Source organism: Xyrauchen texanus, chromosome 38 (assembly GCF_025860055.1).
Source record: "Xyrauchen texanus isolate HMW12.3.18 chromosome 38, RBS_HiC_50CHRs, whole genome shotgun sequence".
NCBI lineage: Eukaryota > Metazoa > Chordata > Actinopteri > Cypriniformes > Catostomidae > Xyrauchen > Xyrauchen texanus.
The window spans coordinates 6,068,523-6,095,513 of record NC_068313.1 but is presented as its reverse complement, the minus strand read 5'-3'; the positions used below and the strand labels follow the sequence as shown (position 1 = coordinate 6,095,513).

The 26,991-nt window shown below is 36.3% G+C and overlaps 1 protein-coding gene across 2 annotated transcripts in view; it reads right to left on the bottom strand.

Annotated features, from left to right (window-relative positions):
• rsrc1 (arginine/serine-rich coiled-coil 1) overlaps window positions 1-26,991 on the bottom strand; it is a 441,822-nt gene that overhangs the window by 340,357 nt on the left and 74,474 nt on the right. For both annotated transcript variants that reach the window (XM_052109824.1, XM_052109825.1), the window contains exon 4: window positions 6,650-6,817. In XM_052109824.1, coding sequence (XP_051965784.1) covers window positions 6,650-6,817 — 168 coding nt within the window. The remainder of the gene's footprint in view (window positions 1-6,649; window positions 6,818-26,991) is intronic.

The window sequence follows — 26,991 nt, the reverse complement described above, 5'->3', positions numbered from 1 at the left end:
CCAACTGGGCTGCAAAATGACCAAGAGGGTTAAATGTAGAGGGGGGCACACCTGGGACGCCAGGTGTCACTGTTGAGCCATTTGGAGGTGTCGTGGGCTTATCAACAAAACACAAAAGGAAGGAGGGTGCCCACCTGATGACCCCCACCCCCCACCCAAGATATCAAGAAAGCATTGATTATTCTAAGGGATTGTACTATCAAGTCCTATAAGCTCAACATACAGATCATACAGGCAGGATCTCGCTGTTTTTCTCAGAATATTGCGCATCAGCGCAAATGTTTTTAAGACATCTGTCATAATTCAAAACGCTTTCCTTCATTATAACATAAAAAACAAGCAAGAAACACTGGTTAGACCATCTTTATGTGGTATATCTGCATATGCAGCTTAACTCTCTCTTGGTCTATGTGTGTGAGGGGGAGGGGGGAGGGGGAGAGAGTGTGTGTGCTCATCCATGTGAGTGAGAAAACAGCACTTTTAAATGTAAAAAAAAAAAACTAACATGCCTCTTTTAAAATAAATTTCCATTTGAGTTATTATTTTGATGATAATCTACAATACAAGTTCTTAATTTCTTGTGTCAGATCAGCTAGTGACTAGCAACTAGTGCGCTCAAACAATTTTATACATTCGCAGTGTTTCCCCTAGGATTTTCTCAGTGGCTTTGCTGTTGTGCGCACATCACAAGCCTGCAACGCCGGACCCGTACAAACGAGTGTTGGTCGAAGAAAAGATTAAAACAGGGGTGTCAAACTAAATTTCATCCTGGGCCACACCACAGTTTATTTGTGCCCTCAAAGGGCCTGTTGAAAATGTGGCACCAGAACCTGCTTCGGTAGCACCCATGCAAATAAAATTACATGTTACGTGTATTAAAATGCACATTTGACAGTACAACTTTGATTTTGAGGTTAGGATGCAGATGAAAATTATGATATTAACAACAGTAACATCTGTGGAAAAAAATTAACACCTCATTTTTATATTGCTAAATTGAAATATTCTGACAGTGTGACTAGTTGGGTCTTCTTTACAGATTCCTTTCATCAGGCTCCTACTGATTAAACAGTCATCTCTTGGAATTTCTGAAGGCAGTCAAAACAACTTACATTTTCCAACAATCAGAGAGCATTATAAGAGTACATTTTACACAGTTGGAAAACTGATAGCTTGGTCCATAATAATGAAAATTTACCAAAGTTCTTCCATAGTATCCATAGTTTTGACTTTTTTTTTGACAAATGACATTTCTAATAGTTCATGGCAACATTGGTAAAACCATGCATGGCTCCTCACTACCATGGTTAGTAACTATGATTTCTATAGAGAGTAGTATGGCATTTCTGTAATGAAAAGTCTGAATATATTTAGAAAGTTTTTCTGCCACAACTACCATATGTAATGAAGTTAGTGTTGTTACAGTAAACCCATGGTATATTTTTGTAAGCATTGAAAAGACTTCTAATTTAAGTTTTCTTTGTCAGTGTCGTTTAGAGTGTGGGGGCTGTTTGTTGCTGGTGTTCATCAATGAGACATAAGAGATTTGCAAAAGACAATCCTGTACAGCATTCAAATTAATTTCACATTCCCCGCTGTACATCTCACTGGTTCACAGGTGCATTTAAAATAGTCTGTGAGGTTGATACTACTCTGCAAATGACCTCACCTGCTCTGCAATCGTGCTGCTATGATTAAGCAGTGTTGATAATTGACCGTGTAGCGCGGTTTCATTCAGCTTCTGAAGCAAGCAAAATGCACTCCAAAACATACAGATGACAGGGGAAGGCTCATTATTATTCATGACGAAAGCGCTAACTGATTGTTCAGTGAAACGTTGCGATCCCCTGCCCTAATACATTTCCAGAAATGAGCTTGCGGCCCACATGAAATGAAGCGAGTTTGACATATTTTGTTATGAGGTGACGTCACTGTGTGTGTGTGGGAGGTCCCTTTCACAGTGTAGATAGCGCACAGCTGACTGGGGCTGACAAATATTGTTGCATCAAGAATATTAAATGAACCATGTGAAATCCCAACAGTGGCGCTCATAATTCAGCAGTGGCGCATGCAGTGAAATTCACTTACAAATGAATGACATGCTCTTACTGTAGAGCCCTGACAGGGTAAAGTTACTATATGAATCACATCCTAATGTAGTCTACTTCAATTGTTAATGTTCACACAGAATTCCTGTTATTATTTTTTAATTAATATTTTAATATTCAGCTGACTCCATGTGAAAAAGAATCAAAGAGCAAGTTGTAGGCAATTGGTATTTTTATCACTCAACTTCCATTCTGAATCAACAAGTGTGATATGTGAAGTGTGATAACTGTGGACCTCCAACAATGAAGAGAGCTCGATCTCAGCAAAAGTTTTGTCAGGTGTTACATCCTGCCGGCTTGAGTAACATCAACTAACCACATTGCCTGGCCCTCTCCTCTTCTTGAAATATTTAGAATCGCTGGGACCTATCTTTCAGGCACATGGCTGATGAATTCTCTTGGGAAAATATCTATGAAAACCCTAGGCGAGTAAACAAGTTTAAAATCACATTAAATGGCCCAACATTCTTAACAGTATTGGTAGGAAAGTATTCACAGAGCTTCACTTTTTCCACTTTTTGTTATGTTACAGCCTTATTCCAAAATGGATTAAATTCATTATTTTCCCAACAATTCTACAAACAATACCCCATAATGACAATGTGAAAGTTTGTTTGAAATCACAAAAATTCACAGCCTTTGCGATGACACTCAAAATTGAGCTCAGGTGCATCCTGTTTCCGCTGATCATCCTTGAGATGTTTCTACAACTTGATTGGAGTCCACCTGTGGTAAATTCAGTTGATTGGACATTATTTGGAAAGGCACACACACCAGTCTATATAAGGTCCCACAGTTAACAGTGCATGTCAGAGCACAAACCAAGCCATGAAGTCCAAGGAATTGTCTGTAGACCTCAGAGACAGGATTGTATCGAGGCACAGATCTGGGCAAGGGTACAGACAAATTTCTGCAGCATTGAAGGTCTCAATAAGCACAGTGGCCTCCATCATCCGTAAATGGAAGTTTGGAACCACCAGGACTCTTTCAGCCGCAGGAACTGTGAAACAAGTCAGGATCAAAGGAAAGATGAATGCAGCAATGTACAGAGACATCCTTGATGAAAAACTGCTCCAAAGCACTCTGGACCTCAGACTGGGGCGAAGGTTCATCTTCCAACTGGACAACGACCCTAAGCACACAGCCAAGATAACAAAGGAGTGGCTACAGGACAACTCAGTGAATGTCCTTGAGTGGCCCAGCCAGAGCCCAGACTTGAACCCGATTGAACATCTCTGGAGAGATCTGAAAATGGCTGTGCACCGACGCACCCCATCCAACCTGATGGAGCTTGAGAGGTCCTGCAAAGAAGAATGGGAGAAACTGCCCAAAAATAGGTGTGCCAAGCTTGTAGCTTCATACACAAAAAGGCTTGAGGCTATAATTGGTGCCAAAGGTGCTTCAACAAAGTATTGAGCAAAGGTTGTGAATACTTGTGTACATGTGATTTTTGTATTTTTTATTTTTAATAAATTTGCAAAGATTTCAAACAAACTTCTTTCACGTTGTCATTATGGGGTATCGTTTGTATAATTGAGGAAAATAATGAATTTAATCAATTTTGGAATAAGGCTGTAACGTGAAAAAAGTGAAGCGCTGTGAATACTTTCCTTTTCGCTGTGATGCACTGTACATAAATTGGCAGATTTTTTACACGTCACTATCCTTTAAAAAAAAAAAATACCATGAATTTACAATAGTAACACTCACTGTAATAGTAACAGTATTATATATATATATATTTTAATCATAAATATTATCTATTACATTTATTAAAAGGTTACATATGGGGAGTGCGGGAATATATTACATTTTTTTTTTTTTGACAACTATGGCAGTTTATAAATGTCAATGCATTTATGTTTTGATTACATAAATGCAATTGAAAACATGCCAGTTTGTTTTATAGAAATCATGTAACATAACCATGGTATTGGCGATCAATGCTTGATTTTACTGCACCAGAAGATACCATGGTCATGTTACAAATACCAATGTTTAAGCTATTTTTTATTTAAATAAATTTATGGAAATTAGTGCATTTATTGCAATATGAAAACTAGGAAGTTGACATCACAAGTTTATAACCACAAACACACACACAAACGTAATAGCTCATGCCTTTCTCAGATTCCTCTGAGCACATCAGTGAGACAAACACTAAATATGACTGACAGCCCATTGCCAAAGAGAAGCCCAATCAAATTAGCCCATGCCAAGGGTGGAGTCAAGGTAGGCCATAGGTAGTGGCAAACAGGAGAGAGGTGATGGAAATGCAGTTCATATTTCACACATATTACACTGGGGTGGAAATTCAGGCAGAGAGGCCAAACCTCATCAAGCTGTGCGGACAACGCTGTTTTAACCACTAGAGAGAATGGAAATGCATTGTATGACCAGTGGGACAGTGAACACACGGAGTTTGAAGGGAAGATATCAGGCTGAATGTATGAGGACTATACATGATTGAGTTGAACTCTGTGCTGCATCTAAACTATAGAAATTCAAGACGAACCATTTCAGAAGTATTTACAAGCAATGTTTACTCTTTTGTTTTTGCTGTGCAAATCCTTTTACTATTGGGCAAAACCTTCGGCCACCACACACACACACACACACACACACACACACACACACACATATTGCATCTTTACATTTTAGTTGGTACCACAATTCTTGAAATTTGAAATTAAATGCCACAGGAAAACATTTATAATATGCTATTTGTTCATTTAAAAAGTTTAGAAGTTTACATAAACTTAGGTTGAAGTCATTAAAAAAAAAACTTTAACCACTCCACAGATTTAATATTAGCAAACTAGCTTTGGTAAGTCGTTTAGGACATCATCTTTGTGCATGAACCACAGAAAAAAATTGATAATGTGCTATTATGCGATTCAGTCATTAAAACGTTACAGTAAATACAAATTTTTATAAAAACAATGGCATGGTGCCTTATTGTTTTTTAATTTACAATACGATACTACATTTATCCCCGGAGGGAAAAGGAGGCATTACAGCAGCAGAGACATAGAATGCCTTGGGAGCCATTGGCTCCTTAACTGAAACATTAAGTATATAAGAATAACATATAACGTGAGTAAGGGCAGCCGGTGGAGCTCCTGGTGCCCCCCTAGGGTAAGATGGTGCCCCCTAGGGAGTAGGTGCCCTGAATTGTAAAATGTGTTTACAAGTAGATTTATTATATATATATATATATATATATATATATATATATATATATATATATATATATATATATACACTCACCTAAAGGATTATTAGGAACACCATACTAATACTGTGTTTGACCCCCTTTCGCCTTCAGAACTACCTTAATTCTACGTGGCATTGATTCAACAAGGTGCTGAAAGCATTCTTTAGAAATGTTGGCCCATATTGATAGAATAGCATCTTGCAGTTGATGGAGATTTGTGGGATGCACATCCAGGGCACGAAGCTCCCGTTCCACCACATCCCAAAGATGCTCTACTGGGTTGAGATCTGGTGACTGTGGGGGCCATTTTAGTACAGTGAACTCATTGTCATGTTCAAGAAACCAATTTGAAAGGATTCGAGCTTTGTGACATGGTGCATTATCCTGCTGGAAGTAGCCATCAGAGGATGGGTACATGGTGGCCATAAAGGGATGGACATGGTCAGAAACAATGCTCAGGTAGGCCGTGGCATTTAAACGATGCCCAATTGGCACTAAGGTGCCTAAAGTGTGCCAAGAAAACATCCCCACACCATTACACCACCACCACCAGCCTGCACAGTGGTAACAAGGCATGATGGATCCATGTTCTCATTCTGTTTACGCCAAATTCTGACTCTACCATCTGAATGTCTCAACAGAAATCGAGACTCATCAGACCAGGCAACATTTTTTCCAGTCTTCAACTGTCCAATTTTGGTGAGCTCTTGCAAATTGTAGCCTCTTTTTCCTATTTGTAGTGGAGATGAGTGGTACCCAGTGGGGTCTTCTGCTGTTGTAGCCCATCCGCCTCAAGGTTGTGCGTGTTGTGGCTTCACAAATGCTTTGCTGCATACCTCGGTTGTAACGAGTGGTTATTTCAGGCAAAGTTGCTCTTCTATCAGCTTGAATCAGTCAGCCCATTCTCCTCTGACCTCTAGCATCAACAAGGCATTTTCGCCCACAGGACTGCCGCATACTGATGTTTTTCCCTTTTCACACCATTCTTTGTAAACCCTAGAAATGGTTGTGCGTGAAAGTCCCAGTAACTGAGCAGATTGTGAAATACTCAGACCGGCCCGTCTGGCACCAACAAACATGCCACGCTCAAAATTGCTTAAATCACCTTTCTTTCCCATTCTGACATTCAGTTTGGAGTTCAGGAGATTGTCTTGACCAGGACCAAACCCCTAAATGCATTGAAGCAACTGCCATGTGATTGGTTGATTAGATAATTGCATTAATGAGAAATTGAACAGGTGTTCCTAATAATCCTTTAGGTGAGTGTATATATATATATATATAAAAACAGAAGTCCACAAAGTTAATAAAAAATAAATATTACCTTTGTTTCTCTTTGGCTTTGTCTGTCTTTTTGTCTTTAGTTTTGTCTCGTGTCCTGTCTTTTTCTCGAGTTTTATGTTGCTCGTGATCTCCGTCTTTGCTGTGACTGCATTTTCTGCTGGATCGACCACTGCTGCGACTGTGGGATCTCCTCTGACGCGAGCGAGACCTTTAAAACAAATTTAAAAGGAATAAAAACTTAAGACATCAAAAAAGGTGAAACCAGCATTAAGTGGTGGTAAGCTTAGAGGTTAAGGAGTTTAGAGGTAATGTAGGCAGTATTTATCCAGTAAGCCTTCTAAGGCAGTATCCTAACTGAGATATGACCTAAGTCCAAAACACAAACATAGGCAGCCACTCTATGCAATAGAGTTTAACATTAGTATGTTGCCAAGCTGACAACATGATACTCTAATAAGCATAAAAAAAAAGATACACAAATATTGGTAAAAAGAGTACATTTTTAATAAGCTTAATCTACTTTTAAACTGATACTTTTCTGCATTAAATGGAAATATTGCATATGCATAATCAACCAGCCACATCCTTTTAATTTTTTGACCGAGCTTGGTGCAATGCATTTTAGGATTGCCTTATCCAAAGAATTTGGCCAAAACAAGAAATCTTAGGAGGAAACATAATTATGCATAGTTATGATGCCTTCCCTTTTGGAGACACCTACAATGACCCTAAATCTGAAAATTACTTAAGCTTTGTTTATTTATTTATCAGGGATGGTCATTGCCCACTATAGCTGATTAATGTATATCATGCTTTTCTCTCTTTCGCCATCTCTCCTTCCTTCCCCCTTACTCCTCCCCCCCCCCATCTTAAGTATAAGTTGGAATAATTATCGCTGCTCAACCAAAGCTTCTTGGTGGGTACTGCATGTGTCCTGCGCAGGGCTGTCCCTGACCAAAGATTTTCCTAGTCGAATAGTAGGCATTTGTTTAAGCCATTAGTCAACTAGTTATCACACATTTATGATATTAATTTAATGAATAATTTTATTTTTTTGGGTGGGGCATCAGAAAATGGTTTGAGTTCCTGGGATGAGAATGTGATAAGTAACATTGCTAACACTGTTCTTCATTACAGAGAAAATACTAAACTGTAATAATATGCCTTAAAATATAAATTTTACAAAATGCACGCATGAAGCAAGCCGCAGCGACACCGGCAAAAGCGGTAATGATTCTGAATGAGTCAGAAAAACCAGCAAGGAAACTGTCTGAATTGTTTTAATTTATAGAGAGAAATGCACATTAGGGTTGTGCCTACAGACGATGATCTCAGGGATCAACGATGGTCACAGTAATCACCAATTGCTGATGCCTTTGATGACGTCAAGATGATATTTGTCTCGTTTTCCCATTAAATTATTAAATAATTATTATTATTATCAAATATTACAAATAATTTGCCCTGCAGCACAGACGCGTGCTTGAAGAAACACGCTTTATTATATTATTAAGAACAGATGACAAAAAAGCTGTCTATGCGCATGTATGACACGCTGTTTGTACGGAGGCGTGCAGTCTCGTTGAACACGCACATGTAAAAGGTTCTCAATCTTTCTTTGTTTTGGTCTTCTGAATTTATTTGGCAAGAATAGTATCATCAATGAGAATTCTGCAAATGACCTCAAACCATCTCCGCTCAGAAGGTGCTTTGAGTTCAGTTCACTATAATTCCACAGAGCAGTTCGTTGCGAGCGCAACTCTGCAGCCTATATAGCCATGATTAAAACATAAAATACAAAAACAAGTTCACCTCAAACCATGATTTAGATTTCAGTGATTATCATCATCTTTATTATTTGTACATATATAATAGTTTTTATGTTTTCATTTGTGTAAGTAATTTTCCACCTAAATGTTTAGACAATACTTGCCTGATGGTAAATGGACAGGGGATTACTTATAAGGAATGTATTTGATTTAAGTTTTTTATTTTTAAAATAAATCAATGTAATTTTCAATGCAAAATCACTAAAGCAAGAATATTCTCTGATCCCTCAGCCGGGTGTTGCCGATTTAATTGGATACTGCGATATATATATATATATATATCATGGAGGGAACAAAACTAATTTATTCACAGATATTATGTATTTTCCTGGACAACGAAATACCCAACCAGTAGAGAATGCACAGATGAAGTAGGTTATTTGCCAGAGAGATGTTGTCCTTCACAATTGTTGAAAAGTAAAAATAAATTAAAAAATACAGTTCAAAGTTTGAAATCAAGGTCTATTGCTATTTGGCTGGGTAGATTAGGCTGTTCTGTCCAGTTGGACCCACTTAGGCATCTGTCTATTAGATCCCATCATTAAGAAATAAACTATTGCTATTAATTTTATATGTCAGAGAAATGGCAGATGGCAACATTTGCTATGACCGGATTGGTCAGAAATGCTTTTAAGGCGGGGCTTAGCGAAGGGTGAATTATTATTAAACAGACAGTTCACCCCCCCAAAAAATTTCACCCTAACGTTGTATGTTATGTGTGGCTTTGGCGGGTTGTGACTTCAACTGAAGCCTATTGGCTCATTTTTTAAAATGGACGAGCCTTTCGATGAAAACTGTTCTTTCAATCCAAATGGACGAGCCTTTCAATGAAAACTGTTCTTTCAATGTCGTTTACAGGGACTTTAAAATCATAATTTTTTTGCTGGACCAAATGGCACAAGGTGCAAAAAAAATAGCAAGATGCAACGCAACAGTGGCTCCTAGGAGAAGGTTTACTGCCTTGTTAAGATGACAATCTAGAATCGAGGTGAATTGTTTGAGAACTCTTATCATTACCTGAAGTCTGCAAACTGTGCCAGGAAAGCAAAATGTTATTTTGGGGACATCATAATTTCAGCTTGTTATTACCTAACATCACAAACAGAATCTTGAAGCAGATGACTATTTGAAAAATTTAACTATACTTTAGTGAATCTGCAAACACTAAATCTGCAGTTTTTATATTTGATTGTGTCAGTTTTTCTGTTCATTTAGCAGGAAGTGCAAAAGTAGTTACATGAAAGAAAATGAGAGCAGTCTTATTTTAGCAAATGTACTTGCGGTCAGCACATGTAATAAACACAATGACTGTCGGTTTGCTGTTTCTTGTCTCCCTCCCATCTTACTACTGCCCAGATCACTTCTGGGCCTGTTGCAAATTACATTTATTGTAGTTAATAGACTGTGGTGTGGCTGCTAAATGTCAATATCATTACCAAGGCCTTACCTTAGAGAATTATTAGCTCATTTAAGGCGAGGGTTAAATGTGTTGATGCAGAACGACCAGATAAACATTTCCCACCACAAACACACACGTCAGGCAGACCCATACCAAGAGTAGGCTATTTTACATGACTTTCGGTTATGATGTTCCCAGTTATCTATGAAGGAAAATCTTTTCCCCAATCCATTAAATCTAGCAATTGGCTTTGACAATTTTACAAGTGAATTATCAATAAAGTAATTACCAGTTTGTGGGAGAACGCTGAACGCTTATCACCGATGCCCCCTGCCTGGCCTCATATTCAATCCCTCCCCACATCCCATTTGGGTAATTATGACAGTGGGATGGTGTCCCACTGTTATCTGACCATATTATATTCCTGCTAAACAAGCTTTCTTTCCCAATAGTTAACTGGATAGTAATGGTGGCAAATGATAGCACTAGTGCAGCTAACAGAAGTCAAATACCCTACGGAAATCCTAACCTGGTCAAATGATTATTTATTCCTGTTGTGACTCTTTCTCGCTCTACTGTGTCTCTCACACACACACACACACACACACACACATACACACACACACACACACCATGATGTAACTCCGTCACCCAGTAAATGCTCATTATTACAAATACAGACATCTTTATAAAAAAATAAAATAAAATAAAAACATTTTTCCTTCTGTGAGGTCAATTACTAAGAAAAGGGGGAAAACAGTTCAATAATTGAAGTCAAAATTAGATGGCAATAAAAGACACATGGTGTGAGGATTCAGGGGTGTATTGTTAGAATTAAATGAGCCAATTACCCACAAAGCACTTTGATATCAGCGCAAACAGCACTTTCCACAACAGACACCTTCTTAAGCAGTTGATACAATTACTTGGAAAAAAGCTATTTAGTGCACAACAAAAGAAACGTTTAACTATAAAATTGAAACTCCTTAAAATAAAACTATGTGAAATATTAATTGGCAGGTTTTGAGGGTAAACATCAGAAAATTCTCTAACCTCCTAAACAACATCAGCTTTGATTTATCCATCAGCTGAATGACAAAAAAAAAGTATAACACCTCAAGTTGTAAATGCAAAACAATATTAGGAAGTGCATAATTGTATTTGTACCAGACAAAGTTATATCAAATCACATGGAAAATTATGTTTGAAGAGTTCACTTTCTACACTAGTATGTGGTACAAATGTATATTGACAAAAAAAAACTTCTGTCATTATTCATTAGCCCTAGAGTTGTTCTAAACCTGTATGCTGTTATTTTTCAATGGACTTCAAAAGATTTTTTTTAAAGAATATATTCACACACATTCAAGCTATACAAGGAAAGACCGTTCACAGTGGCCAAAACAGTCTTTCTAAAAAAAAATTACAAGGCAATTTAATAATATGTATATTAAAGTGGTACATGCACAATATTCCACCCTTCAAATGTCACTGAAGCTTTGTATAACTAACGGACCAAAATTTCAATGTTAATCGTCCCTTACAATAAAGCTCTGAAATATAATTTGCATTATTTATTACAAACTCAAACATGGTGTGTAAATGCCATGGTAGATTTGACATCAAACTGATGCCAAACAACATTGGTTTCTTAAATATCTTCTAACCAATCTTGGCACATTAGTCCTAATATGCAGCAGCGGAGGGGAATATTTTCAGTAAATAATGACTTACATTTTGGGTTTGGATTACATTCAGTTTTCACATTTGGAATAACATGAGGGTGCGAGGGGCAATTTCTATGAATATCTAATCTGTAATTTATAATATGCAAACAAGTGTACAAATTAAACTTTAGAATCTGATGTTGATGTGTCTTGTATTGCACTCCTTTTGCAGACTTGCACCCTGCCTACACAGAGTGAGTGAACATTAGTTTTATATTTAGATTATAAAGGGAGTATTCTGGTTTTGTTCAATTTCTTGTAGTGTAGAACAGAATGCTTCAAGTGCCAAAACGATTTTAATTTCTAGTCTACACCTTTAGACAGTTCTCTCCATTTTTATTCCACAGCATTGAAGAGCACCTACAATAAGTGATCTGGGTCTCCAACAGGCACAGTTACTCCAAAGAGCTGTTCCCTCTTACTGCTGATCATTCCACATATTGAAAAATATTCACCATTCAGCATGTCTTACTTCTGAGTACTCTTCAAATGCAGTGTCACACAAGTTTATGAGATTCCTCTAATTACTAGGGCTGATGAGAAAATTTCCCAAGCTGTTATTTTCTTCACATAGTTGTTGCTTTTTTTTTAGCATACACACACACACACACACACACACACACACACACACACACACACACACACACTCTCTCTCTCTCATTTAAATACACTTCCATATTATTACACACAGCTTTCTCTCACACAAAAAGGCAATAAGCTAAAAACGAATAGTGCTGTAAATAAGTGCTTTATTACCATAGAAGCCTTGCAGATTTTAGTTATCTGTATTTTGTTAAGATTGCGTGATAAACAGGAATCTTCTAAAAACTCACTCTAAATGAGCTCTCTGCCTCTCTTTTGAGGGTAAAAGACATCAGCTCTCACTCAAGCACCCACAATCACATAGGTTGTGACATTTAGTTGAGTACAAAGGCCTTTATGAGTGCTCTGACTTGCACCAACCCATTTGTTTTAGCCCCACAAGTTTAGGGGCATAAAACAAATTTATGTTGCTCAGAAACAGATTTTTTCATTTTTAGGGTTGAACTCCTTTTAGAAAGTCAACATGTCCTGCAGTGTGACATGCTATACTCCATCTAAAATTATCTTAGACAGCATTTAGCTAATTATTTTATAAAATCAATGTGTATAATGTATGATTACGAAATCACATTTTTATTGAGCATTTAAATAGAATAGTTTCAACATTGCATGACTATTTAAAATGAGCTAATAAAAGGCAAAAAGATAAATACATTATTAAAGTTGACCATCTATAGCACTACTATTAATATATATACACATTCAAATTTAAGCTAAAAGAAAGCTAATGGACATGTTACAGTACAGAAGAAGTGGCTTCTTCCTTGCTGAGCAGCCTTTTAGGTTATGTCGATATAAGACTTGTTTTACTGTGGATATTCATAGGTACTTTTCTAACTGTTTCCTCCAGCATCTTCACTAGGTCCTGTGCTGTTGCTCTGCGATTGATTTGCACTTTTGTGCCAAAATAGGTTCATCCCTAGGAGACAGATTGAGTCTCCTCGAGCGGTATGATGGCTGCGTTGTCCCATGGTGTACATACTTGATACTATTGTTTGTACAGATGAATATGTTACCTTCAGGTGTTTGGAAATTGCTCCCAAGGATGAACCAGACTTGTGGAGGTCCACATTTGATTGTATTTTTCTTAAGTCTTGGCTAAAGAATTCAGTACACCTCCTATCAGAAGCTAATTGTCTAAAAGGATTGGAATTTCAAAGCTACATTTATCTTAGTCTATCTAAACCTCTGACCCACTGGAATTGTGATAGTCAATTAAAAGTGAAATAATCTGTCTGTACACAATTTTTGGAAACATTACTCATATCTTGCACAAATTAGATGTCCTAAATGACTTGCAAAACTATAGTTTGCTAATATTAAAGCTGTGGATTGGTTAAAGAAATATTTTTAATGACTTCAGCCTAAGTGTATGCAAACCTCTGACTTCAACTGTATGTGTAAACTAGCCTTAAATCATCATTAGTTTGCCTAAAGCACATGTGAACATCATCACTCAACAAGAGCAGTGACATCCTAAACGCTGATATCTGACAGACGCGAGACCATATTACACCTCAATTAGTGGCAAAGAGGGTACAGCGCAAACCAAACCAAAGGTCAACTAGAGGTAAAGGGTCAGAAAGCCAAAAGGTGCCAATTCTCCTATGTCAACACACAAAATCATTGACAGACATATGCCCTGTTGAAAGCCACTTCTGATGTGATCTTTTACAAAAAAGATGCTGTACATTACAGATTTACAAATCTGAATGAATCTGGTCAGTATGATTATTATTTTCAAAAAAGAGCTTTATTTGAGCTTTACTTTGGATAAATATTTAGAAAAGTAAAAGACAAAAAATCCTTTCTAATAAATGTGCGTCTTCTACATACAAGCCTTCTTTCAAAGGAGGTGGGAGGCAAAAGAAGGGTACATTTTAAAGTGATGTTGGTGGCATGTGTTTTTAATTAGTAGGTGTAGTCTAAAAGTAAGATGATTTTTTTTTTTCGTGTCCTTTTTATGACAGGCTATTTATGAAGTGATGGTAGATCTGAAGTTCGTTCCCTTAAAGGTTTTAGCATTTAATTGTGGAGGGTTACGTCCTGATTTAAGAACTTGCACAAAAAAAAAAAGTAATAAATGTTGAGGGAAAGCATGTGGGCCAACAGTAAAACTACGGCACAGAATCTGTGACAGAGAGCAGACACTCATTCCATCACTAAAAGGAACACTACACTTAATTAAACACTAAACAAGCATCTGAAATTGCACAATCATAGAACATTATTACCTGCTTGGGATGAAGTGTGTCTGCTCAGAGCAACAGAGAGACAGTAAATCTGATAGCATGGTCATAGGAAAGAGATGTTTGATCATATACAAAGCAAGTGTTGCAAATCTAAACTACATGAATCCCTTCTGCTGTACCCTGAAGCGTCTGTTGAGTCCAATCACAGCTTGGTCCTCTTCTAATGAGGCCATGAAAGAGAAATGGTCATATCAGATTTTTCTAATCAACCACCAACACATTTAGCTGAAAATGGTCCGATTTCTTCAGCCTACATGTCGTAGACCTACCTGACCAGTTAATTTATCAACTCAAATAGAACTCCTCTTTTTTCATAACAAATTACAATTACTAGAACAACCATTTAAACAATACTGGTAAGGGATGACTACCAAGAAGTGAGCGTTTGAGAAAATAAACAGAAATTTCAACTTTTCAGAGAAGGTTGTACGACAAGAGGCCAATCACTAGTCTATCACAGTTTACCAGTCTGAGAAACTGTAGTGAATTTCAGCAATAAAACGTAACTGGAATATTATTTAAAATAAGGAAGTCAACTTATATACTGGTCTTTAGAGTTTAATGTCCATTTCCAAAAACAGTCTGTAGGGCATTTTTAATGTTATTCTAAAATAAATAAATGTCACTGGTTTAGGTTTGTTCATAAAAAAAACACAATAGCATTTAAGTCTAGAGGTGATTTAATACAGGGAAACAAATGTCCAAAATGTTTAAAAGGTGTTGACTAATATGTAGTAGAAATATACAGTAATACATTATTTAACTTTCACTTCTGGAGCTATAGTTTTAGCCCAGGGCTCCTGTTACTACAGACATAGAAACATTACTCCATAATATCAGGAGAGAGGTGTTTCATATTTTTTTTTTTAGAGGGGTGTCACGATTTCAGTCAAGCAGCACATAATTTACACTTCACTTTTATGAGTGTTCTCTCCTTCTTCCCTATTCTTACATTTTGAGCCTGTAACTGGATCCATATTCAGGCTTTTTTCAGAGGTCTGGGGGGTGGCGGGTCCACTGTGGACAATTTGCTAAAGAGCTTTTTGGAAGAGAGGGTGAATGCAGAGACATGGCTAAACTTAAAGCCAGGCATTTCTACATGTCAGTAGATCGTCTGACCTGAACACCACCACCTCCTGAAATCTGAAACGGCTTAGGAAATTTAAAGGGTCATGAAACCTGAAAACAAATTTTTTTTGAGAAGTGAACAGATTTGTACAGGTTGCACATTACTGAAAACAATGAAAGTACTCATTATGTTTGTTGTTAAGGGGAAAGTGTTTTTTCCTTTTTTTGTTTTTTCTTTTTATTGAGCTATATCGTTCTTCCGGTTTCAAAATGAAAGTTGAAGCAACGTCACAAAAATTTGGTAAATGCATAAACCTAGAGTTAATATTGGTATGACAGCATGTACTTGTGTCACAGTTAGTTTTTCCACATTATTCATGAGAAGGAACGCTTCCATCCAAACACAGCGCTGCCTCACGCATGAGCTGAGAATTCAAACTCATGGTCCTCAACGAAACAGCTGTTCTGCAGACGAGAGATTTCAACAGCACTCTGGGAACAGACATGAGAGTGGACCTTTACACCATACACTGTGGTCCGATTGAAATCAGTTGTGCTAGTCGTGCTCCAAAACACGCCGTTTGTGAGGGAGGACTGTTACAATCGCTGATTCCATCTCTTCTCTGTGTGTCGGATAATGGACATAATAGGATTTAAATAACATGTCAGAATGGACAATCCATAACTGCACCGGAGAGAGCATGTTTGTTGTTAGGCAGCCGCTGCTGCGCTTCAAACATTAAGTCACGGTGTATTCCAGATGTATGTTTGGAGGCTGTTTTGTGAAGACGGTGCCGGCTGATCGCGACACGTCTTCTCGCCATGCATATGATCATAAACAAGATAACATGACCGCTTGTTCAAAAACAGAAGACAATGATTAAAATCGAAAACTCTATTTTTGATCTACATCAAGTTTCTGCGATTTACGTCCATTGTTAACTGGTGTTACGTCGTCATGACAATGGAGTTGAAATACTGGATAACTTTACACAGACAAGATTAGTAATTTATTTTATCGATTGTAGAGTGATTTTAGTCATTTTAAAACAAATTATGCTTAAAGGTGCTATATGTAATATTGACAACATGCGTTTGAAATGATACCGCATTCCAAATTCTAAATATTGGAGGGTTGTCTGCCCCGCCCCAGACTCTAAGCTCACGCGGGTTGCCAGAATGAGGACATGCAACAGGAACCGTTTTAAAGGATTTCTGGGCTTTAAGTTTGTCTCCATAATCCAAAGGGATCTCCAATATTTATTCTTGTTTTACAATGCCTCTGGTCATCGTGGTTTTTAGATGGATGGCGAGGCTTTTTAGGTCGGGTGGAATCTGTCATCTCTGATCCAGTTTGTTTGCTGGCTTCCATGGCGGCAGCATGCAGAGTTTTTTGCCTGCAAACTTGTTCAAATCTGGCAACATGGCAGTGTCAAAACACTATTGTTAAGTGGGCAGTGGGCGGAATCACACAGGCCAAAACATAAACAGAAAGTAGATTATACTGGCTGTAGCATTGTTATCAGAGAAGCCAGTATTTCAACTTCGTATGTTTCCTAATTATCTAATGACATTTTATGGCCATTTTATGATATAGTACAGTAAAAATATTACATATAGCACATTTAATTATTGTGGCTATACTTTAAGTTTTGTGTATTTATTTTCATTGCATGCAATTCTTTAGAAACAGAGGGAGGTATAAATTATTTTCTATGGCAATCAACATTATGCCACAAATGCTTTTTATATAGAGTTTCACTTGTATTAAACCTCAAACACTCCTTGTAAGAATAAATATTTATGAATTATTGTTAAGTTTTGATGGTAATGTCTGCTCTGAATTCTGTTCTCACTTCTCAAAAATTTGATCTAAATATCCAAATGTTTTTGCAGATTTGCAAACAGTTCAACCGCCTTAACTTTTGTCCCATGATTAATATACAGCCCCAAACTCTTTTGTTTTCATCTCCACTCACAAAGTGAGGTTCAGCAGCCATCTCTGTTGCGTGTTTTTTTGGAAGTAGCTCTTGACCCCCTTCCATTTTCTTCCCGCCCACAATACCAGCCCACATACTGTATTTACATATTTTCCCAGCAATTTCGAGACTCATTTCTCAGTCCGAGTTGTGAGAAATTGGGGCTTAAGTAGGTGGGTTCCTGACCCTTTAAACAAGTAGCTGAGAGATGCACATGGTCTCTAAGCTTTATGTATGGTGTATCACTCTTCCAGCTACCACATATGCATCCTTCCTTACTATAAAGTTTGCCACTTGTAAATTGTGCATCCAATGAACAATTTACTATATCATAATGCCATTGCAGCAGAGGAAACTTCGGATAAAAAACAACATAGAGCTTCGAGTCGGATGGCTCTTTTCAACTGTAATATACAATCTATGCCAAGAAGTTGTTCTTTGTGATTAAACTCTACATGTCAACAAAAACTGCATAAAAGATTTGGATTGTGGTTGCTGTTCCTGTGTCATACTTGGGTGACGGACAATGTCCATGTTCTTAGATGACGTACGTCAGGCAATGCATTCATATTGCTCATCTATATACCTAAAGAATACAGATGTCCCGATCGATCGGCCGGCGATCAAAACCGGACGATATTAGTCTTAAATCCGTGATCAGCTGATCACGCCTAGATTTTGGGCCGATTTTTTTTGCAGCTTGCAGGCAAACACACATACACTGCTCCTCTAATGAATGAGTGCTTTCTCAGCCCTTGAAGCATGACAGAATTGCCTAAGGAGGGTGAGTTGTTGGAAATTCTAAGCATTCATGAATTTAAACTTTCAGACATGATGTAATTGAGACGAATATGCCGGTTTGTTTTTAAAAATGTGTAAGAATTACGTGTATGAATATTAATTTGCTCATTTTCTAGAGTCGTTACGGTAGTTATCCGGATTCGTTGCACAGTGAACAGGAAGAGGATATAGAGGCTGCTAACAGGTTTAAAAACAAATTAAACAACAAATAAACAAGCATATACATGATACATGACACATGAGTTGGGACAATCAGACGTTGTGTTGTGATACAGACTGTTTGAGCAATCATGTGCGCTTTTAGCTTTACTCTCATTAACATGAGCGCTCTGTGTGAATCAAAGACGTGCACTCTTCAGGTGCTCTCAATATCTCATCATCAGTCACTCATCCAAATCTAAATCAGATTAAATGTTGGTTACAATACCACTAATAATAAATATAACTGTTTAACCTTCAATAACGGCACTGCGTCTTCATGCATTTGCATAATAATTAGTGATTTGTGTTACAGCAAAACTCAAAGACAGTAAACAGACCATAGATATTAATGATTTCTCACTACAGCAGTTTTAGAGCTTGTTATGAAAATATTTTTCTTATTTTTGAATGCATCTCTGCGATGTGTTATGCTTTCATGGTTTTTACTGGTTGTCAGTATGTCACAATGGCATTTTAACAGAACTATTAATATCCATTTCATTATTGCGGTTTACGCCACTTTTAAGTGGAATTGCGAAATTTTTTATTTGTTTTTAAATAATAAAATTTTTGTTGTGACTATTCAAGTCAAGCTGTTTCCACCATTTGTAAGTGTATGTAAGATTTCTATTCATCCATACAGAACTCAGTGGATTTGTGATTTATTTTTGTACCTGAATATTAAAGTTAAAATAAGTCATTACAACATTTTAAGTAGAAGTTGACTTTATATGTGAGTTTTATAAAAATGCTAGCTGCACTAAGCTAAAGACATCTTTTATTTACTTTGTTTACTTATACTTTGTTATTTTTGTAAACAAAAAAAAAAAACTGTCTGCAGCTCTATTATCTAAGCAAATACAAGTATCGGATCGGGACTAGGTACAAGCGCTTCTAATCTGAAACGTGCATTTATGCTGCATGATTAAAGCATGGTTTTTCCGCAAGTGTGGTGCGAGCAACCACAGAAGTACTTGCATTTCCACTGCTCCAATACCACTAGGCTAACATTTAAAAAGAAAGATGGATTTTGTCAAATAATAAGACTGATCACAAATACAAAAAAGTACAGATGTTGAGAATGAACGAGAGTGTGGGAGGTTGCCTACAGTAATATTAGCTACCACCAGCAAATATTCATGGTTGAAATAAAAAGACTTGTGGCTAGAAAAATGACAAACTTCTCTGTTCACCTATGGGAAAACAAAAAAGGTGGGTTATAGTTAGTCTTTCTCCGCTTAGTAACCTAGGCCATGCAAAATTTCTAAAATTCATTTAGGCTGATAATATATCACGCTTGCAAATTCCCTATGGATAATACACAAACACAACATAGATTTCTATAAATTGTATCCAACAGTATCTGCTGATTTGGATTAAAACATCACAAATACTTAATATAAATTGTTTTAACTTTTTTTTATACAATAAAATTGGAGAGGTGTGAATCTTAACTAAAGAAGTTTACAGAAGTTTAAAATAAATGTATTAAAAGTAAAATAGTAATTAAAATAAAGTTGTAAACAAAATGCATGATAAATGTAAAGGAAAAAAACGTGTTAAGAAACATCTTATTTATTTTCATTTTGTAAACTGTTTATTTAATTCAAGGAACAATGCTTTCATATTGCGTGTAAAAGTGTTAAACTTTTCTCCAAGTATTTTCTGCTTATTTATTAAAACGTTAATAAAAATAAATAAGTAAAATAAAAATATTGAAAGAGCTCGAGTAGTGATAACTGGCCAAAAATATTGCCATGGTGGTGCAAACGCGGAGCAGGTTTCTTTCCAAGTGAAATGGGGTGCGAGAGGGGAGCGAAATATCTCATCTGGCCATCATAATAGTAGTCACACTATATTTCAGTGATGCTAAATTTCTGACACTGCCAGAACTTTGTAGGAGGCTAAAGATCATCGCAAAAGCTATTAATCGGCTTTTAATAGTGTACACCTTTGTATGAAATCTTCAGTTTTTTGGCAATTTCAAGCATTGTATAGATTTCATTCCTCAAAACAATTGATTGATTGATGAGTTTCTAGAGAAAGAAAGCAGTTTCTCTCTTGCCATTTTTTATCTAATATTGGCCTTAACCCTCTGGGTGCGTCCTGCTGGATATTTTTCATCATTACAGCGGAAACAACACAAAATACTTTGTCATTTTGGGGCATACAGATAAGTGTAAGACATCATTAGAGACTATAAAGGGTCTACTTTTATTTGTGTACCCTCACAATAACAACAAACTCGTAAAATAAAAAAGTGTGAGCACTATGTTCACAAGCATTTTTCTGAAACAGGTCACAAAAATGAACTGAAACTCCGCGAATACTTATCACACAAACATGAAACATAGACATACACGCGGAAATTATCGGTGAGGAAACTCCTGTACAGTGACGAAGAGTTATCATTTTCCTCAGAAGAAGAGCGGGACTCCGATGAACATTTGTATTTTGAAAAGAGACTTGATCCAGCCGAGGATAAAATTTTGGACGAGTAAGTCATTTAGTTTTCATTAGTTGACATGCTATTTTATATAAACATGTACATATTTTACTAGTGGGACTGTTTCCAGACTTGCCAGCCAGGATTCAGAGTATTGAAATATGTCCAAATAGGCAAGTTTTACCTACATTTAAATGCTGTTTCGGCTAAAGCAGGAATTTAAATTGTATGCTGTATGATATAATCATATGTAATATGATATAAAAATAATATGAATGTTTAGATTATATTTTATCATGCGTTTATGCTGCCTCATTATCATCAAAAAGCTTGTGCTTGCAAATATATGTTCAAGTTAAATGAGTAAAATGCACTATAAAAATGCCCATATTAGAAAATCAGCATATTATAATGATTTCTGAAGGATCACGTGACACTGAAGACTGCAGTAATGATGATGAAAATTCTGCTTTGATCAAAATACCATTTTACAATATATTCAATGAGAAAACTTCTTTTAAATTGTAAAGAGTTCACAATATCACTGTTTTACTGTATTTTGGATCAAACAAATGTGGCCTTGGTGAGCAGAAGAGACTTCTTTTAAATGGTAGTGTAGGTCTAAAATTAAGTAAAGTCTTTATGTAAAAAAAATGTATAGTCATATTACTTCTTTTAACTTAATACTTGATTTTAATCATTAAGTCTCCTCACATTCATTCTCTTTCTGTCACATTCCACATTGATAGGCCCAGAAGAGGGGTCTTTGTCTCCTCAGGTGTGAAACACATCAATATTCAAGATAGTTGACGCCTCCTCGCATATGACCTTACTAACACTAAAAGAGTCTTACAAAGTAAAATTACTATATCGTTTTTGTATGAATGAGTGATCAGGACGGTTTTGACATCATTTTGTAGCAAAAACTCTAGGCTACAAGATCCAGTTCTCAAAAGTCTTGTGGACAAATGTTGAGTAAGTGTTATATGGCCTTATTTCAATGACTTAAATTTTTTGTTTTTCAAAAACCATGCATAAACGTTATTTTCTCAAAAATACAAACATGTACACACGTTGCTCACATATTATTGTAGCCCAGTTTGTGTTGAATAGTGTTATCAGACTTTAGCCATTAATATGTTTTTAAGCAACTGAAAAAAAGCACAAATGTCAAGGCATGTCAAATCTCCTCCGAGGCCCAAAACACCAAGAGGGTTAAGACATGCCAGACTTTTGCATATTGTGGCAATTCAAATATAAACAAAGACAATGTTAAGCTTCATTTAATGAACCAAATAGCTTTCAGCAGTGTTTGATATAATGGCACATGATTGTCTAGTACCAAATTAGCAATTTTGCATGATTACTCAAGGATAGGGTGTTGGAGTGATGGCTGCTGGAAATGGGGCTTGTCAAGATTTGATAAATGTTTTTTTTTTTTTTCAAATAGTGATTGTGCTGTTTACATCAGTAATGTCCTGACTATACTTTGTGATCAGTTGAATGCCACTTTGGTGAATTAAAAGTACCAATTTCCTTCTGAAAAAGCTAAATCTGTACATTGTTCCAAACTTTTGGCCGCCATTCTACTAAGGAGTTTAGTCAAACCTCTCAAACGGCTCAACAACCCCGACATTATATAAACAATAGTGAAAAAGAAAACCCTGTTCTATGCTTCAAAACACACATCATCCTTAGTAAAAATGTATCATGTTTTTAACTTAGTAAAAGTAACTGGTATTTTGACAAAAAAAATAAAAATAATTATATTTATTTTATTAAGCATACAAATCAAGTATTTGTGCCATTTAACATATTAATATAAAGATTGAAATTACAAACCCAAAACAGTAGGCTTAAAAAAAAACTTTGATAGTAAGCCTGGCCTGGAAAGATATCTTATGAATTAGAAATCTACAGTAAAATGAGGCTGATGTAACCCATCAAGTCAGTTCATTTTTTGTTTTTTGTATAGCGCTTTTCACTACACACATAGTTTCAAAGCAGCTTTATAGAAAATCATGAATTAAGAGAAAATGAAACTGTAATATCTAAAAAATGTTTGTCATCATTGTGCAGTTTGATAAAAATATGATTGTTTATTATGTAAAAAAAAATAAACAATTAAGTAACTAAATAATTATTGCAATTAGGACCCCAGTGAGCAAGCCGAAGATGACACTGGCAAGGAACAAAAAAGTCTATAATATGTTGGTTAATGAAGAAAAATAACATGTGAGAAACCAGGCTCACTGTTGAGGCCAGTTCCCCTCTGGCTAAACAGCATGAATATAATGCCAATATTAGTTTGTGTGCGTGTGTGTGTGTGTGTGTGTGTTGCAAGTCATGTTTTAAAATGAGTAAACCAAGTGTTAAGGGCCAGTGTTTAAACAAAGATTTTGTATGAACTGTAAGATTAATGACTAGTGTCTTTAAAATCCATCCTGGATTAACAGCAGATTTTCACATAGATGCAATGTCCTTTGTTAGTTGGCTGATGAAGGGTTTTGTTGGCAATTAATTGACAGTCTATAAGTGAAACATTTAATACTACAGGGACAGTTTCTGTACATTAGTTGCCTTATCACTCACAATATCACTATACTGAACAATTATGAATAATGTATTATAGAAGTTCAGACAAGTTATTTACATTTTATTTCTATAGCTCTTTTCACAATACACATTTTTTCAAACAGCTTCATAGAAATTCATGCTGTAATGTCATAAGTGTATTAAAGTCCTCATTTAACAGTTTCAGTCAGAAAAGTCATATTTCAGAAAATAGTTTAAAAGTTCCAAGTACTTCCAAGGACATTCAGAAAAAATGTGAGTTCATTGGAAAACTGCAAATTACGATCATTCTGGCATGACGGACAACTGTGAAATTTTGAAGAACTGCTTTCATTTAAGGTTTATAAAATTAAGTCTTCTGATTCTGGTTAGTTCCTCACTGTGGGAAAGCTAATCTAACTAAAGCAAAACTAACCACAGGCTTGTTCAAAACTCGTAAATTTCTTCACAAAAAGTTTCATACATTTCTGCAGGTACAAATGCTTGACCAAGCAAGACCCCAGTCCCTCACCTCTCAGAATGCTCAGCCCCTGTAGATCTGCTAAATACCGCCCATACCAGTGCGTAGACCAACATCGGGCCTGCCAATTAGAAATAATTAGACAGTCAATTCAGTGGCAAGCTTTTTTTTTCTTTTTCTTTTTTTTTTAAAGTGCATATATAACAATGCAATGATGCTGATTAGTGAGCTCAGAATGAGCAGGGGCTCAGTCGGCCAGCGAATAATTAGGCCAGTGATCACAAAGCTGTCACGCACCTCTGTACTTCACCTTAATGCATTTCAAAACTCCACTTCATTACAGCCTGTAATTAATCCGTCATTAATTGCAGGAAGAGCCCAGTTTACCTCGCTTCATTTCTAATTATCATCTTATAAATAGTTATGGTTCTAATTAATGTGTTCATTAGGCAGGATATTTTCTCTCAAAGCGGAGCTCAGAGCCAAAGATTTGGCATGCGCTCTCAGAAGCCTGGTCAGCCAGAAGGTGAGGCCATTCAGCTAGCACTGGGTTTAATTTCACTATATTCAACCTCCTAATTGGCATTTAAAATGCAATTTGGAAGAACTTCATGGGCTTAAATGGGGGATGGAAAGTAGAGACCGATTCATTTTATATTCATTTTCGAAATAGCAGAGGCTTGAAAAGGAGGCAGCCTCCAAACATACCTTGAACATAATTAAATATAGCTCATGGTAAATTTGTGTCTTTAACACCTGTATCACAATGCTCTAAATAGGTACTGCCATGAAGGTAAAACTAGCAATTACTGTAGTATCTCATGAATACTAACAAACAAGGAGACCTGGACAGGAGTTCTAGCTGTGGGGGATGCCCAGTGTGGTGTGAAATCACAGGGTCACGGCATGTTCAGCTTTAATATTTAATAAAATGGTGCTTTTGACAATGATCTACCAGAATGGAAATGGACACACTTCCTAAACACAGATAACTGAAACACTCACTAAGCAATCAGGCATTCATTAGGATGTGATGTGTTCTTCGAGACCTGTCTCTTTATTCTAGTGTTTTATCAGTACAAGGTCGCAGATTAGACAGTCATTTTGGCCTGAAGGCATCAATGTTCCAAAATTACAATAATAATTCATCCCAATTATACAGTACTGTGCAAAAGTCTAAGGCATATCAGATGTTTAAAAAATATATATATATTTTACGTCTTCAGCTTAAGAGTGTCAATAGTATATATACACATTTCAGATTTCTAAACATTCTTTTAGAACAGAAGTAGAACAAAGGGTAGCAACAAATTGTATTGCCACACAGCAAACAGATCTCAACATCGAATCAGCCTGGGATTACACGAGGAGAAAGCAGCAATTAAGCATAAATACATAGAACTATACATAGTATTATCTTTACTGTACTTTGTAGTAAGTTAATTGATAAATACAAATTACTCATGGCATTATTTTTGAAAACATCCTCAAGTAATTTTTTTCAAGTCAAAGTTTATTTGTATAGCGCTTCTCACAACACACATTATTTCAAAGAAGCTTTACAGAAAATTATGCTGTAACAGAAAAAGCAGCTCTGATATCTGTAATGTCTTATAGTCCTCATTGTATGGTTTAAATAAATACAGTAGATTATGCATTAAATTGTTTATCTTTACATGGAGTGGTGGTGTAGTGGTCTAAAGCACATAACTGTAATCAGAAGGTCGCTGGTTCGATCTCCACAGTCACCACCATTGTGTCCTTGAGCAAGGCACTTAACTCTAGGTTGCTCCAGGGGGATTGTCTCCGTAATAAGGGCTGTAAAAAAGTTGCTTTGGATAAAAGCGTCTGCCAAATGCATAAATGTAAATGTATCTTTAGGCTCCCAGTGAGGGAGCCAAAGGCAACCATAGGAACACAAAGCTCCAAAAGATGTCAGTTAAGAATATTCTTTTTGTATTTATTTATTTAAAAAAAAAAAAAAAAATCAGCCCACAAGGAATCTTAGATCTACCAATAAATTCCTTCAGATACCTCAGTCGTGCCTAAAACATAAAAGTGATTGTGCCTTCTCAATAGTTGGTCCCAGGCTGTGGAATAAGTTACCATTGAGTATTATACCACAGCTCCCACTCTCAAAGCTTTTAAATCAGCCCTGAAGACTCATTTTATACCCTGGCTTTTGAGTCTCATTCAGAAGGGGATTAAATAATGGTTTTATTTTAGCTTTTGTATTATTTTATTTTTGCTTTTTGTTGTTGAAATTATCTTTGTACAGCACTTTGGGATATATTAGTTGTATAAGAAATGTGCTTAATATGTGTGACCTTGAGAGAAAAAGAATACTTGAGGAAACCAACTCACCAGGGGAACCAGATCCCCTCTGGATAAACAGCATAATATTGAAGCCAATATTAGTTAGCTACATGTAATAAAAGTCATGGTTTAAATTAGTAAACGGAGTAGACATTGGTGGTCAATGCTTAAACTAAGAATTTTGTATGTACTGTAAAATTAATGATTAAGTGTCTTTGGAGTGCATCCTGAATTAACTCAATTAAGTGGCACGTAGATGCATTGCCCTTTGTTATTGAGGGTGTTAGTAATGTATATATATTCTGTGACTGACAAAAAGTCTAACCATAGAGGAGAGTGTAAATAGAGTGCAGTGTTTATCTGTCTTGGCACCAAGATCAATGCAGCCTCAAACTGACAATGTTTTATTTATTCTTCATGTTGACTTACCCAGAGAAAAATAGACTGCAAGAGTGTGTGTGAAAATTACAGCATGTGGATGTGTACTGCTACTGGGTAAAGCTTATACCCTGGTATGGTTGAATTCTTTGTGATTAGTTCACAGACATTCAAAAGGGATGATTCATTTTCTGTGACTGCATGCTATGAAGTAGTTTGAGTTTTACAGTTTGACATATCACTTCAAAATTATTTCTGAAACAGCATGATGGCTTGAGTTATTTAAAGCAAGGCATTAGGAATGAGTAATACACACAAAAGCACTGTGGGGATGAAAACCTGATGTCTT